The sequence below is a fragment of the Rattus norvegicus genome, chromosome 1 (genome assembly GCF_021556685.1).
Source record: "Rattus norvegicus strain SHRSP/BbbUtx chromosome 1, alternate assembly SHRSP_T2T, whole genome shotgun sequence".
Classification (NCBI taxonomy): domain Eukaryota; kingdom Metazoa; phylum Chordata; class Mammalia; order Rodentia; family Muridae; genus Rattus; species Rattus norvegicus.
The window spans coordinates 6,683,818-6,697,407 of record NC_141534.1 but is presented as its reverse complement, the minus strand read 5'-3'; the positions used below and the strand labels follow the sequence as shown (position 1 = coordinate 6,697,407).

Here is a 13,590-nt window from a genome sequence, read left to right as displayed (position 1 = left end):
GCCCTCTTCTGGTGTGTCTGAAGACAGTGACAATGTACTCATATAAATAAAGTAAATAATTAAAAAAAAAAGCTACACTTGAAAGTAAACAAAACTGAAGAAACTGAATATAACAGGCTAGACTAGCAGTACTGGAACAACGCTTTATTTTTGAAATAACTTGTAATCATGCTCATATGTTAAATACAAACAACTAAAAAAAAAAAAAAAAACACAAAACCTAGTGCTTAGGATTAAGATCTTTCTAGGAATAACAAGCTACAGCAAAAGTCACCATATGAAGTCACGTGGAGAACACACTTACGAGGGCAGTGAACTTTCTCTTTTGGTTCACACTCTGTATTCTGGATTTCTCTACTTTTCACTTTTCCTCTAGGACAATGAGTTGGGATGAAATAATTTACCACTTTTCCCTGAAATACATAATTTTGGCAGTTGAAATATTATAGTTCAGTATTCTGAGTTATTGTTAGTATCCATTCTATTAAAGAAATAGAAAATAGTCATGCACAGCTAGGAGATAACTAAATGTCATTCATTGTGTATCAATTTTTCACTTTGGAGCTTATAACTAGCCATCACTTAATTTGTGTACTTTAAATTACCTAAATGTAGGTAATTTTTGAAAGTAACTTTTAAAAAGTTAAAAACAGAATTGATACATTAAATTTAGAATAATGTAAGTTCAGAAATAAAATATGTAATGAGCTTAATTAAAAATCTCTGAAAGATGTTAATACTTTAAGTCTTACATAGTATCTCTTTAAAAGTAAGATTTAGTTTTGTTCTATGTGTAAGGGATTTTTGTCTCCATGTATGTCTGTACATCACAAGCATGCAGTGCCCAGAGGCCAGGAGATGGAGACGCATCAGCCGGATCTAGAGTTACGGATGGGTGGTTGCCCCATGGGCGGGAGCTGGGAATCCAACATGGCTCCTCTAGAAGAACAGCCAGAGCTCAGGCTCCTAACTGTTGAGTCTTTTCTCCAACCTCCCCATCATAGCTATGCATTTATATAAATTTATAAAAATGTATTTATATGAATTTATATAAGTAAAACATATATACAAAGATAAAGACTTTTCTTTTCCATTTACTACTGAAATCACTAAAGTTTATTATGTATATATAAATTTTTCAATAGATTACATAAATATTAAAATTGTGGGCCTGGTGTTTCCTGGAGATTCTAAACTAGTTTTACCTTTGATTAGTGAGCTAAATTCAGCAGGACTTAATGTACTGGCTTCAGGTTTTACTACTGGGAAATATAGGAATTTATATTTTGTGAACTCTAAAATTCTTATATTTGTACAAAAACTATTGCATCTAGAACTCTATTAACACTAAACTATCAATCAGTAAGTTCTACTTAACAGAGTCTGAGGTTTGTAATTAAACAGACAGTTTTTCATTCAGGACAATAGACCTTTCAGTGCTGACGAGATACGCGAAGCACCAACAGGACTTACTGTAAAGTCCTGCTAACTGGCGGAAGACTGGTAACTTACTACCATACATTCTCTTACTAGTTGGTCTGCATCACCCAAGAAACACCTTCTGGGTAACCACAGTCCCACTCTGTGCAGTGTAAGCAGCTGTCACACAATGCACAGTGGGCTGAGTCCAGGGCCAAGCAAATGCTCCGCGTTCACTGTGGGGTCTCTTGACACCTTTGTCCCCATGCTCTGGAGCACTGCAGTGTTCTCTGTACCTCAGGCAGGGTGAGGGCATCCTGTCTGACATCTTGTCGGGTATGAGTCAGAATCAGAGCCAGAACCTCCACTGTCTTCCCGAGGCCCATCTCATCTGCTAAGATTCCACCGAGCAACTGTGGCCCAGCATGTGGGAAGTCCCGAATGATGCTAGAGAAAATACAACCCAAGAGTTTAGATAAAATACTGACGTTTGTTAGTATTCCGAAAGAGAACTGAAGAAATGAATGAAACTTCCAGTCTGCCCAAACGTCATTTATGAGGAAACAAGCCGACGTTCCAACCCTTACACAACAGGAATGAAATAACAGCAATAAATGAGCAGACAACCGAGTCTGTAGGACAGAAATGGTGCTAGTAACACTTGACATTTCATCTCCTCCAGAATTGAAGAGAAATGTTATGCAAGACGGCTAAGCAGGCAAAAGTGACTGCCACCAGGCCTTATGACAAGCATGATGAAAGTGGAGAACACAAGCTGTCCTCTGCCTTCACAGGTATACCATGCCACCCCTCTATCCATGGCCACAGAATAAATATATGTAATTTTATAACAGCTTTGAAGGCAGTATTTTCTGTTTATGGTCTTTATGAATCTGTGATTTAAAAAAAGAAACAATAAATACTGATTCACTAATCATGCTCAAAGATTCTTACATTTCTTAAATCTACAAATTGAAAATTAAAAGTATAAAAGTTGGTCTTTAAAAAAAATGGCATTACTTGAGATAAAATCTAATCTCTCCTTTATTCTTTCCATTTCTGTGGTAGCATCTTACTACATGGTCCTGGCTGGCCTAGAACTCTCTATGTAGAACAAACTGGCCTCCAGATCAGAGCTCCCAAGTGCTAGGACTACAGGCATGCCTCGCCATGCCCAGCCATCGTGTCAGTCTTCATAGCTCTGCAGCTTCAGCCTACTATGAGACCAGAATTCACTGAGAAATGACAAGGGCTTTTTAGTCCTGAGACTATCCTCACCGTAGAAATACAGAGCAAGACTTTTAGTGTTCCTCAACACTGAGCACGAGTTAAGTTCTCATTGTTCTTTACTGTATACATTTTAAAAATCAAACATAAAAGATTTTGCCTTACCAGCCTGTGTACGGATTATAGTAGAGGTTCAAGCCATCAGGTGTAACAATTTCTCGCCACAAGAAGTGCAGGGAGTTATCTAAAGAGAAGTGTAAGAGTAAGGGCTTTTGTTTTGATTTTTTTCTCCTGCCGCATAATGATACTGAGATAAAACAACAGAACGGCATGGGGTCCTGATTCGGGACATCCATAGGGCTTGCTCAGGAAAGGCCTCAGGGCTGCCGCTCACAATATTCCTCTAACACTATTTGTCGGCTTCCTTTGCTTTTGCACAAACTCAGAAGCAAGTGACAGCACAGAAGAGCAAAGCACAGCCAACGGCTGAGGGAAAAACTGACATGCACACCAATTCCGACCTGATAAGGGTTCTCTGCATCTGCAAAGTGCAAATGTCTATCTCTGTGTTTAGATGTGCTCACTATACTTTAATTTGGGGGCTTGAAAACTAGTAGAAACTGGAAATGGCACCCAAATAAAGGGGGTTGGTCCTGACTGCGATTGGGCCTTGGGGATTGTATCTAATCCTGGTCCCCTCCCTAACATGTTCTGTTTCCAGGCTACAATGAGAGAAAGAGCTCCTCAGCTGCCACAGTGCAAATATTGTGAACACATATGCTCAATGACTAAGACTACACTGAGTAACCTATAGATTATCTTCAGTACAAAAACCAGTGTGCAATTATGCACTTACTTTAAACCACTACAACTCGATAATTACATAATCAAGTTAACCTCCCAAGCCCTGGCAGCTAAAGTGTGCTCTAACACAGCTAGCTAAAAGTCTTCTAATTCTAAAAAATTGAAGATGTCTTTAACAGCATTCCTCTACTTCTGAAACAAGGTACTTCTTCCCTCTAGACACCTATTCTCTCCTCGGGTCCACAGCAATCACGCCAGCCATCCTCGCCCTGAACCATGTCACTCAGTGATTCTCTGGAGACAGTTTTCTCAGACACTGTCACAGTGGCGGAAGCCTGACAAGAACTGGTTGCTGACTCCAAGTTTACAGGTTTGTTAAAATACATTAAATGTACCTTTAAGATCAAAGCATTTTGTTCTATGTAAGTTATTCCTTATGGAAAGTACCTACCTGAAAATTATTTCATTTTAGAGAAAAAATAATATGGCCTATGTGGGGCTTTATAGAACTAACAATTTCCCAAACAAATAATAATAAGGAAAAGACTGAGAGGTGGGCAGCGAAACATACAGATTATGAAACTTTACCAAGAGCATCCAACTCCAGAGTTAGATGTTGGTTTCAGGACGGGGAAGAGAATAAGGAAGACTATGAATGAATGAGAATGTAGGAGATGGGAAAATAAAGACAAGGAAGGTAATTTGGGGAGAAGACAAATGTATTGATATTAACAGGATAAGGAGCAGAAGAAATAATACTGCCTATCACTTGATAATTCCTAAAGAGAAAACTTAAAAAAAAATTAGGTTGCTAGAATTCTTGGGAGAAATAAGTAATATCATCTGTACTTAATGGGAGTAAATCTATACAGGAAGAATCAGAACTAGTTAATACCTCGCTGTACAGAGTCATGTAAAAATCTCAACACTTGTCTCCTCCTTTATAGACAGGGCCGGCCTAGTGATGCACACTTTTAAGTGCACTGCTCGGGAGGCAGAAGCATGAATTCTAATTAGAGCTTGAGGCCAGCCTGGTCTACACAGTGATTGAGTGATTGAGTTCTAGGACAGTGAGAGTTAACCAAGACACTGCCTCAAAACAAACACAACTTATTACCAAAGTGCACCCCTGCAATGAATCGCTTGGTTTTATTTATTTTGTGGGGCAAGCAAAAAATATAAACTAGGGAAATTAATCATATTTGCAAATTGTTTGTTGTTACTATTTACTGTCAAGTTAGGAAGTTTCTTACACATAACTAATGAAGTTCTAAAAGCAATCCTTGTTAGCAAGTCATGATCTTTCCTCTCCCTGCCAACACACCCTCTTTCTCTCTCCTTTGAGATAGCAAGTCAGGTAGTTCAGAAAGGCTGGCCTGGAACCCACATCATGGCCTGGCATGACTTGAATTCCTCATCTTCCTGTTACTACATCCCAAAACAATATTAAGGAAAGTCATATATTAATTTTTCTAGATATCTACTTTGAAAGGCATTTTAGAAAATTAGTCTCCTTTCCATATGATTACTTGCCATTACCCCAACACATGCCCAATTATTCACATCTCCAACACTGGCCGTCCCGATGAGCCCTCTTAACAGCACTGGCCCTCCCGATGAGCCTCTCTAAGCATCTTGTACTTGCCACCAGCAGGAGTGCTCCTGAACTGCTCCTGCTGTAGCATCCAGTTGACTGCCTCTCTCTGGTACGGCCTCAGCACCGGAATCAGTGCAGGGTGCTGGACATCCACTTGGACTGACTGTGCCTCTTGCTGGTGTGTTCGCTTCACAAACTGATAGAGCTCATCAATGTCCTGGCCCTCTGGCTCACTCTCTGATTCCTCCTCATCTTCTTCCAGCACATCTGTATATTCAACAAAGGTACTCATAATAGGATCTGCACTGTAAGCCACGAGCAACGTTTCTCTTTTTAAACCCTTCCCTCCCACCCCGTGTGTGTTAGACGCTTTGCAGTACTCTCTGCACTGGTCTCACCCAGAAGCCTCACTGCTCAACTTTCTTCCAGGGGCTAGGAAAGTAGATGTGGAAACCCCACAAAGCCAGCCAGCTCCACCGTCTTATTCTGTGTGTTCCCTGACTGGAAATCCACCCGCGCACGCTCCCGAGTGCTCACACGCTGCCTGGCACCTATCTTCTGCTCTGTGCTCATGTGCTGTTCATACTTTGGCTGTGATGTGCTTGCTTCTCAGGCACCTCTGTGTACTTGCACAGTCCGCAGACACCGACACGCTCTTTCTCACAAGTGCTTAATAACTGTGAGAAACTGAGCTCGAATTTCACCTGGAATTTATAAACTATTTTATCACTTTCACATCTTAACATTAAAAAATCCTTTTATGTTCATGCTTATGAAGATAATGGTTCATTAATTCTTCAGGCCTTTGGAAGCAGCAGGAGTTAGTGAGGAGAAATGCTGAAAGATTAATTAATGTAAGCATATCACATTTCACTAGATGAACACAAGTGCCCTGTGGAAGACTCACACTGTAACCTGAACAAAATGAAAAGCCCCCACACACATGAATTAGTCTTTCAATGTGAAGAAATGAACCATTTTTATTTCTAAACTGTTCTCAAAGAGCATATCATAAAACTACATGGTTTTACAGAATGCATCTAATATGCTCAATGCCTCTGAGTGTACTGATTGATTGATCTGTAAATCATTTTCAATACAAAGTATCACACAGAATTATCACAACCACACAATGTAATTATACACTTATTTCATACCACTGCAACAAAATAACTAATGTAATTAAGCACTGATGGCCAAGCTTCAAGTTTTCCTTCCTGGGCACTGGCAGTTTAGGTGCACTCCAACATAGCTCGCTAAAATTCTTATAACAAAAAAAAAAAAAAAAAAAAAAATTCTAGATGTATTTGCTAGCATTTCTATTTATGAAACAAGATTTCCTGAAAATCTCCAACTTGCAAAATCACTTACTATCATTAGGATTGTGAAGTTTTGAAAGAATGAGCTATGGCATTAATATACCCATTATGTTCAAAAACAGATTTTCGAAACATGAAGTTTATAGAGCTGAGGCTGTAGCTCAGAAGTGCAGCACCTGCCTCTCATGCGTGCAGTTCTGGGTGTGACACCTGGCACCTCAAGAGAAGAAGAGGAAGAAAAAACAAAGAAAAAAGAGAGAAAGGAATAGAAGAGCATATTCTGAAAATTATACCTGAAAATACAAGCACATTAAATTCTCCATTGTAATTTGGAAAATCAAACTGTTTCCCTAGCAGCATAGCTGGGTGTCCCCTCAGCCATTCCCCATGTCTATCCGTGGCAGACAGTACTCAACCAACAGATAAAAGTGTTTGTTTTATCTCTACCGCTGAGCTACATTTACTAGTATTCCCAAGGCTTGAGGGGCATGCTAACCAAGGATTCCATGTCCTGCCAACAAACAACAGTCATCTGTTCTTTGTAGGAATATAACCCTTGAGACTTTATCAAACTGCAAAGGGAAACAGATTAAAGGTCAGCAATAATCTCTGGCTATTAAAAGTCTTGCAGAACAACTAAGAAATAAATACATAAATAAATAGGGATTCAACCAGTGCAGATGTGTTGTTGAGTGTCTTTTGACTTTGTATGCTGGTTTTGCAAAAATTTCTTGATTGCTGGGAAGAATGCAAAGTAAGTAAAGTAAAAAAAAAAATAATTGTAACAGTAAGGGCATTTCAGATTGTGCCACGCAGTACTGTATAAAGAACACTCAAGTTTTTTCATGTTATTACGTGGTTTTTAGGTTGTTGTGTATACAAGTTGAGGAGAAACTGGCAATCCCAAAATGGGATTTTAAACGTTACTTTGGTAATTACCTGGAATAATGAGACTGTATAACTTTCCCATCACTCTCTTCAGGAGCTGATTGAACTTTTTCATTCTGGAGCCTGCATCACTCATGAAGTCTAGTCTTGTTAGGCCAGCTTCCAAGAGGTAAATTCTAACCTACAAAGAACACACATGACGTTTTACTGGAGTACGCTGCTCTTCATAAGGACACAAGAAAGTCACAATTTCAGTCACTAGTTCTTAAACTTTCTTAAAAACTTTTTTATGTATATGGTGTTTGTGTCTGCATGCATGTCTATGTATCACATATGTACTGTGACCATGGAGGCCAAACAAGGACAGTGGCAACCCAGGATAGGAGTTACAGATGACTATCAGATGACATGTAGGTATGGGAATTGAACTCAGGTCCTCTGGGAGAGCAACCAGTGCTCTTAACCACTGAGCCAGTTCTCAAGACCCCAGATTCACTATTGTAAAGGTTTTAGCAATGTCTGTTCCACAGGCAGGAGGTAAGTTTTTCTTTTCATAAATTCACTCTAAAAACGAAAACAAAAAGACTCCCTTAAATAGGACCAAACCACAACAATGTGATGAAAACCTCAATCTTACCTACCAAGACACTGGTTTCTTCTTTTTTTTTTAATCTTTATTAACTTGAGTATTTCTTATTTACATTTCGATTGTTATTCCCTTTCCCAGCTTCTGGGCCAACATCCCCCTAACCCCTCCCCCTCCCCTTCTCTATGGTGTTCCCCTCCCCATCCTCCCCCCATTACCGCCCTCCCCGCAACAATCACGTTCACTGGGGTTCAGTCTTGGCAGGACCAAGGGCTTCCCCTTCCACTGGTGATCTTACTAGGATATTCATTGCTACCTATGAGGTTGGAGCCCAGGGTCAGTCCATGTATAATCTTTGGGTAGTGGCTTAGTCCCTGGAAGCTCTGGTTGGTTGGCATTGTTGTTCATATGGGATCTCGAGCCCCTTCAAGCTCTTCCAGTTCTTTCTCTGATTCCTTCAACGGGGGTCCGATTCTCAGTTCAGTGGTTTGCTGCTGGCATTCGCCTCTGTGTTTGCTGTATTCTGGCTGAAGACACTGGTTTCTAAACCCAGTGGGCATCTGAATAATCAGTGAAGCGCGGGACAAGGAAGCATTTCCTAGCTCAGTCTTTTGAGGTCAGGTTGGGGAATCCTCATCAATGGATCGATCCAGTAATATGAAATAAAAGGTGGAAGTAAACAGACCTTGACTATGTTAAGTATCTTAACTTAAAACAATGAATCATAAGAGTTGAAATATCCAAATTTGAGACAATGATATTTAGGAGTAAAAGAAATTCAGGAAATTTAACTTTTGTTTAGAGTCAATTATTCTCATTTTTAAAATAGAAAATCTATGAGGTAGCCTAAATAGTTAAATTTTTAAGACTTCTAATGGCAAACAATGCATCCCTAATGACTAAAACCATTTCCTCTGCTGAAATTTTAAGAATCCAGCAACATTACACTGTAACAAGTGGCAAAGATTACATTTCAGAATTGTACATATTTGCCTTCTGTTCACCTGGAAATGGCTTAAATATGTACTACTTAGCCCAATCAGGGTCAGGGAAAATGGAAGAGCTTAGGATATGATTTTAAGGGTAGAATACAGATGCATAGGCTATGATTTTTACTTTCCTGCTACCAGAAAAATTCTGGTCTTCAAAATCAGCAGACAGGGTATTGCACATTGAATTCTGCTGTCCAGGGAAAAGTTAATTGCTGTGTAATGCTTTTAAATGTACTCTATTCTTTAGGTTAGTTTGCAATAAATCTATGGCCACTCCACCCTAAACAGACCAGATCTCCTCAGAAATAACAATCAGCCTACTGATATAATTTCTTTTGAGAAATAAAAAGAACATTTCAGTGACACAAAGATGAAACAACGTCTCAGGATTTTCCCTTCAGCCTTTAGCATGAAGACATGTCACCTCTTAACAAAGCACATCTACTTACATTATCTCACCTGATCTCAGCAAAATCTACCACAGAAGAATGGGAACTGTTTACAGTTCATAGAAAGTTGGTATCAGAACACTAGAGGGATCTGCACATATTTACACAGCTTCCTGAATGCAGATCTTGAAATGATTTACAAATTCACTGATACTGTTAGGTACCAGGTGCTTTAACAGGCAGTGAAGCTAAGACCTCAAAGTTAGCGAGCAGGAAGGATGCCAACTGTAAGTGCATTTCAGTGTCTTAGTGAGGGTGTTACTGCTGTGAACAGACCCATGACCAAGGCAACTCTAGTAAGGACAACATTTAATTGGGGGCTGGCTTACAGGTTCAGAGGTTCAGTCCATTATCATCAAGGCGGGAGCATGGCAACATCTAGGCAGGCATGGTGCAGGAGGAGCTGAGAGTTCTACATCTTGTTGAAAGGCAAACATGAGAAGACTTCCTTCCAGGCAGCTAGGACTAGGGTCGTAAAGCCCACGCCCACAGTGACACACCCACTCCAACAAGGCCAAACTTCCTAATAGTGCCACTCCCTGTACCAAGCATATACAAACCATCACAAGCAGCCAAAAGAAAACTGAAAAAAGATAATAGATACACAGGGCAAGGGCATGTACCACCACTTCTAGGACTTAAGAAACGTTCTCTATGCATCCATGCATTAGATTCTTTCTGAACAGAGTATCCAAGAGGGGGAAGAGGAAACCGAGAGAAGCACAGACAGAAAAACAGAATATGTTTGGGAACAAATTCTGGAATTTATGGAGTTGGATAAAAAGACCACAGTGACAAAGGGTAAAGTTCAATGACATATGTATGATAGGAAGGTGTATGAATAGCAGAATAGCAAGGTTACACTTAAGTTTTACAATCAGGAAATTAAGTCATATTTCACATATACCATTTCTGAAACAAAATAGACAAAAGATTTGAAAACACAAGGTATTATCATGCAAGACAGTGAGGACTAAAGCAGGTAACTGATCATAGAGGCAGGAAGAGAAAATCAGGAGAGTCTGCTTAGGAGAGCACAGCCTGGCTAGTTGTGATTGGCAAGAAGACATAGTCTTACAGTTATTTAAAGCCCCATATGAAGTTGTTCTTTGAAACTTATTAATGAGGGACTTGTTGCTGAGTTTTGAGACTTTCTAAGTTAACACCAATGAATTACCAGTGTAGAACCCTGAGTACCTTGATCGTATGAGTTCCTTCTGGTCGCTGGTAGAGTTTTATTCCTCTTCTCTTCTGTAGCCAGGCCAAATCCTGTAACATGTCACTACTGAAGGAGGATTCCACTCGAATACCCTTGCCATAGATACTTGCTGGTCCTTTAAGTACGTTTTCTTCTTTCTCCACATTGTTACATTCTGAATGAACATAGATCAGGAGCTGACTGCTTGACTCTGAACTCATCAACGTAAAAGTCCTTTCAGAAAAATGTTCAACTAAACTCTCTTCAGGGAGAAGCTGAAGCACAAAATCTCCCAGAAACGCTTTCCAAGAATCATCGGAAGGATGGGGAGAAACGGTAACATTCAAGGCCACGGACAGAGGGGTCTCTTTTTCAGTGGAGTTTAAGATGCTCACAGACTCTGTACACCTCTTCTTATCTCTGTGAGCTGCACCTTCGGGAGGGTCATCATCTATGATGATGCAATCGGAGGAGTCTGCATCCCAGCAGGCCCGCTCTTCCTCAGTCAAGCTGAGCGGCTCATTCCTCAGGTCCTCGTGCATGTTCCAGCGAAGCTGCTGCTGCCTTTCTTCATCCACCTTCATCGGGGGAGCACGTTTCCTTCGGCTACTCATCCTCGAGCTTTCCCTTTCTTGGTTGGTAAACGTGAATTCTGAAGGACAAATGGAACAGGTGACATGAAGCGGGATAAAGACAGGAAAATTACGACAATACAGTTGCAAATCCAGACTCCAGAACAATCAACACAACATACATCTGCTGTGAAGGTTACCAACTCAGAGATGATAACATTTGATATTTTCAAACAAAAACATTAACATTGCAATATTCAGGCTTACAGCCCAAACGTGCACAAACCCTAGGTTGGGCCTCACTCCTCTACTGGATATTTTCTAGGACTCTCACACACAAGACTATGACTTCCATTCGAAGTCAAAAATACCCTTATTTCCTGCATCACATCCTAATCTGGCTCTTTCCCTTAACAATAACCCTGCGACATTAGGCACATTCCTTAGCAGCCCTAACACAGAACTTGAAGGCTGTTATACAACGTGAACTCTTCAGAATGGTAAGAAGACAAAGGTCAAACAGTAGCTGCTGTGCTCTGGCCAGAAAAGCTCCTGACAGATTACAAGTCAGAAGTGATCCCTGGCTGGCAATGCTGTTTTGGGAGTTTCTAGAAACTTGAGATGGAGCCTAGGTGTAGGTAGTTGGATGCTGGTTGCTGAGCCTGGAGGACCAGCCTTGTTTCCTATCCTGTCTGTTTTCCTACCTACCCAAGTGTGTGCAAGCTGCTGTAACAAGAGGCATTCTCACCCCACTGTGTCTTCCCCATCAGAATAGACCGTTTCCTCAACTCCCGGGGGAGAAAACTTTAGCAGGTAAGAAACACATGTATCAAATGTTGTAACAGTTTCACTCATGTTTAGTAGAACATTTTAGTTAACAGACAATCCCATTAAAGGAAACAAATTATAATACTATACTCCATGGCCAACAACTAGGAGGACAAACATCTCACAAACCACCACTGCTTAATTCCAAGGAACTTTACAATCCCAAAACATTAACAAAACTTCCCTTCATCTTATACAGTTCAAAATCCCTTGGAAATATCTTCTTTTTCAAAGAGAAAAAGGGGGGGGGGCATACACACAGTGGTTTTACAGATTAAGAGATAACAAGTTGACCCAGGGAGTGGCACATACATAGGTTTGGGCCAGTTGGAATAGGTGTGTTACTGTGAGTGTGGGCTTTAAGACCCTCCTCCTAGCTGCCTGCCAGTCAGTATTCTGCTAGCAGCCTTCAGATGAAGATGTAGAACTCTCAGCTCCTCCTGCACCATGCCTGCCTGGATGCTGCCACGCTCCCGCCTTGATGATAATGGACTGAACCTCTCTAAGCCTGTAAGCCAGCCCCAATTAAATGTTGTCCTTTATAGGACTTGCCTTGGTCATGGTGTCTGTTCACAGCAGGGAGACCCTAACTAAGACAAAGAGTAAGAGGGACAGCTTAGACAAAGAATAAAGTGCTGATAGAATCCTGGGTCCTGGTGACAAAGAAAAACATGTGGGAAAAAAACAAAGACTTCCCATGATAAATTCAAGCCATGTGGATTAAAGGGCACCACGTTTAAATGCCACGTCTTTAACAATACTGGATCTCTGACAAGTTACCTTAACCGTAAACCATCTTCATTCACCAACCTAGCGCTACTTGCAGCGTCAAAGTGCACACAATGCACGGGAGCCAGGGTGGTTCGGAAGGCGAATGTAATGAATGTGTCCCCGAAGGTACCTGAGAACTTGCCAGCCTAACAGTCTCTGCATCCCTCTCAGCTACCTGCATTCCCCCGCACCACCAGCCTGGGCACAGCGCGGGGCACGTCGAAGGCACAGGAAGCCCCCCCTAAGTTATCCTCGAGAAAGGTGCCATCTCCCAGAGAGACAGCTCGTGACAGGGCCTCACAGCACGCGAGCGTGGGCAGCAAGCACCGGTCCCACGCAGGAAGGGCTCGGCCCACGACCGGGCTGAGGCCGAGTCGCGGGGCCTCGCAGGGCCGATCGCTCCCGACACTGGAGCATCGCAGGAGCCCTCGGGGTTTCTTTGAGGCTCCAGACCCCGTACCCACCCTGACCTACCTCAACCGCTATACGAGCACCAGTCGCGAGGACCGGCCCTCCTCGGAGCCTGCAGATCCCGGGCGGACAGTCGCTTCACACACCTGCCGGAGTTGCGCACGCGCGCTGCACTCTGGGTGGAGTTGCGCGCCCGGGGCCGGAAGCCACAGCACCAGCTGAGGAGGACAGCGGGAGCGCCCGCTCCACGCGCAGGACCGGACGGGACACCCCGCCCCTCTCTCCCGCGGTGGCTTCAAAAAGTGCTTCTGCGCATGTCTGGTCACTGTGGCTCCGGCGAAAAGACCGTTGAAGTCTCGCGGTGGTTTGTGCTTCCCTCTTTTCCCCGCCTCCTCAGGGAGAAGCAAACCTGGGATGGGCGGGGCTCGAAAGAGGGGGCGGGACTCCTGGCCAGAAAGGGTGGGACTCTACACCAGGGTGGTAGGGATGATGTGAGTTGTGGTTTTAATAAAAAGGCAGAAACCGACTT

The 13,590-nt window shown here is 42.0% G+C and overlaps 1 protein-coding gene across 2 annotated transcripts in view; it reads right to left on the bottom strand.

The window, feature by feature from the left end:
- Positions 1-13,238, bottom strand: part of Shprh (SNF2 histone linker PHD RING helicase) — a 73,275-nt gene extending 60,037 nt beyond the window's left edge. The window contains 7 exon segments of one of the 2 annotated variants that reach the window (NR_199368.1): positions 305-413; positions 1,716-1,866; positions 2,812-2,890; positions 5,096-5,314; positions 7,306-7,435; positions 10,479-11,131; positions 13,125-13,184. Coding sequence is in view for 1 of the 2 variants with exons in the window: in NM_001437817.1 (NP_001424746.1) it covers positions 305-413; positions 1,716-1,866; positions 2,812-2,890; positions 5,096-5,314; positions 7,306-7,435; positions 10,479-11,093 (1,303 nt within the window). In the remaining variant the exon portion in view is untranslated. 2 annotated transcript variants of the gene reach the window in all.
- Positions 13,239-13,590: the final 352 nt, after the last annotated feature.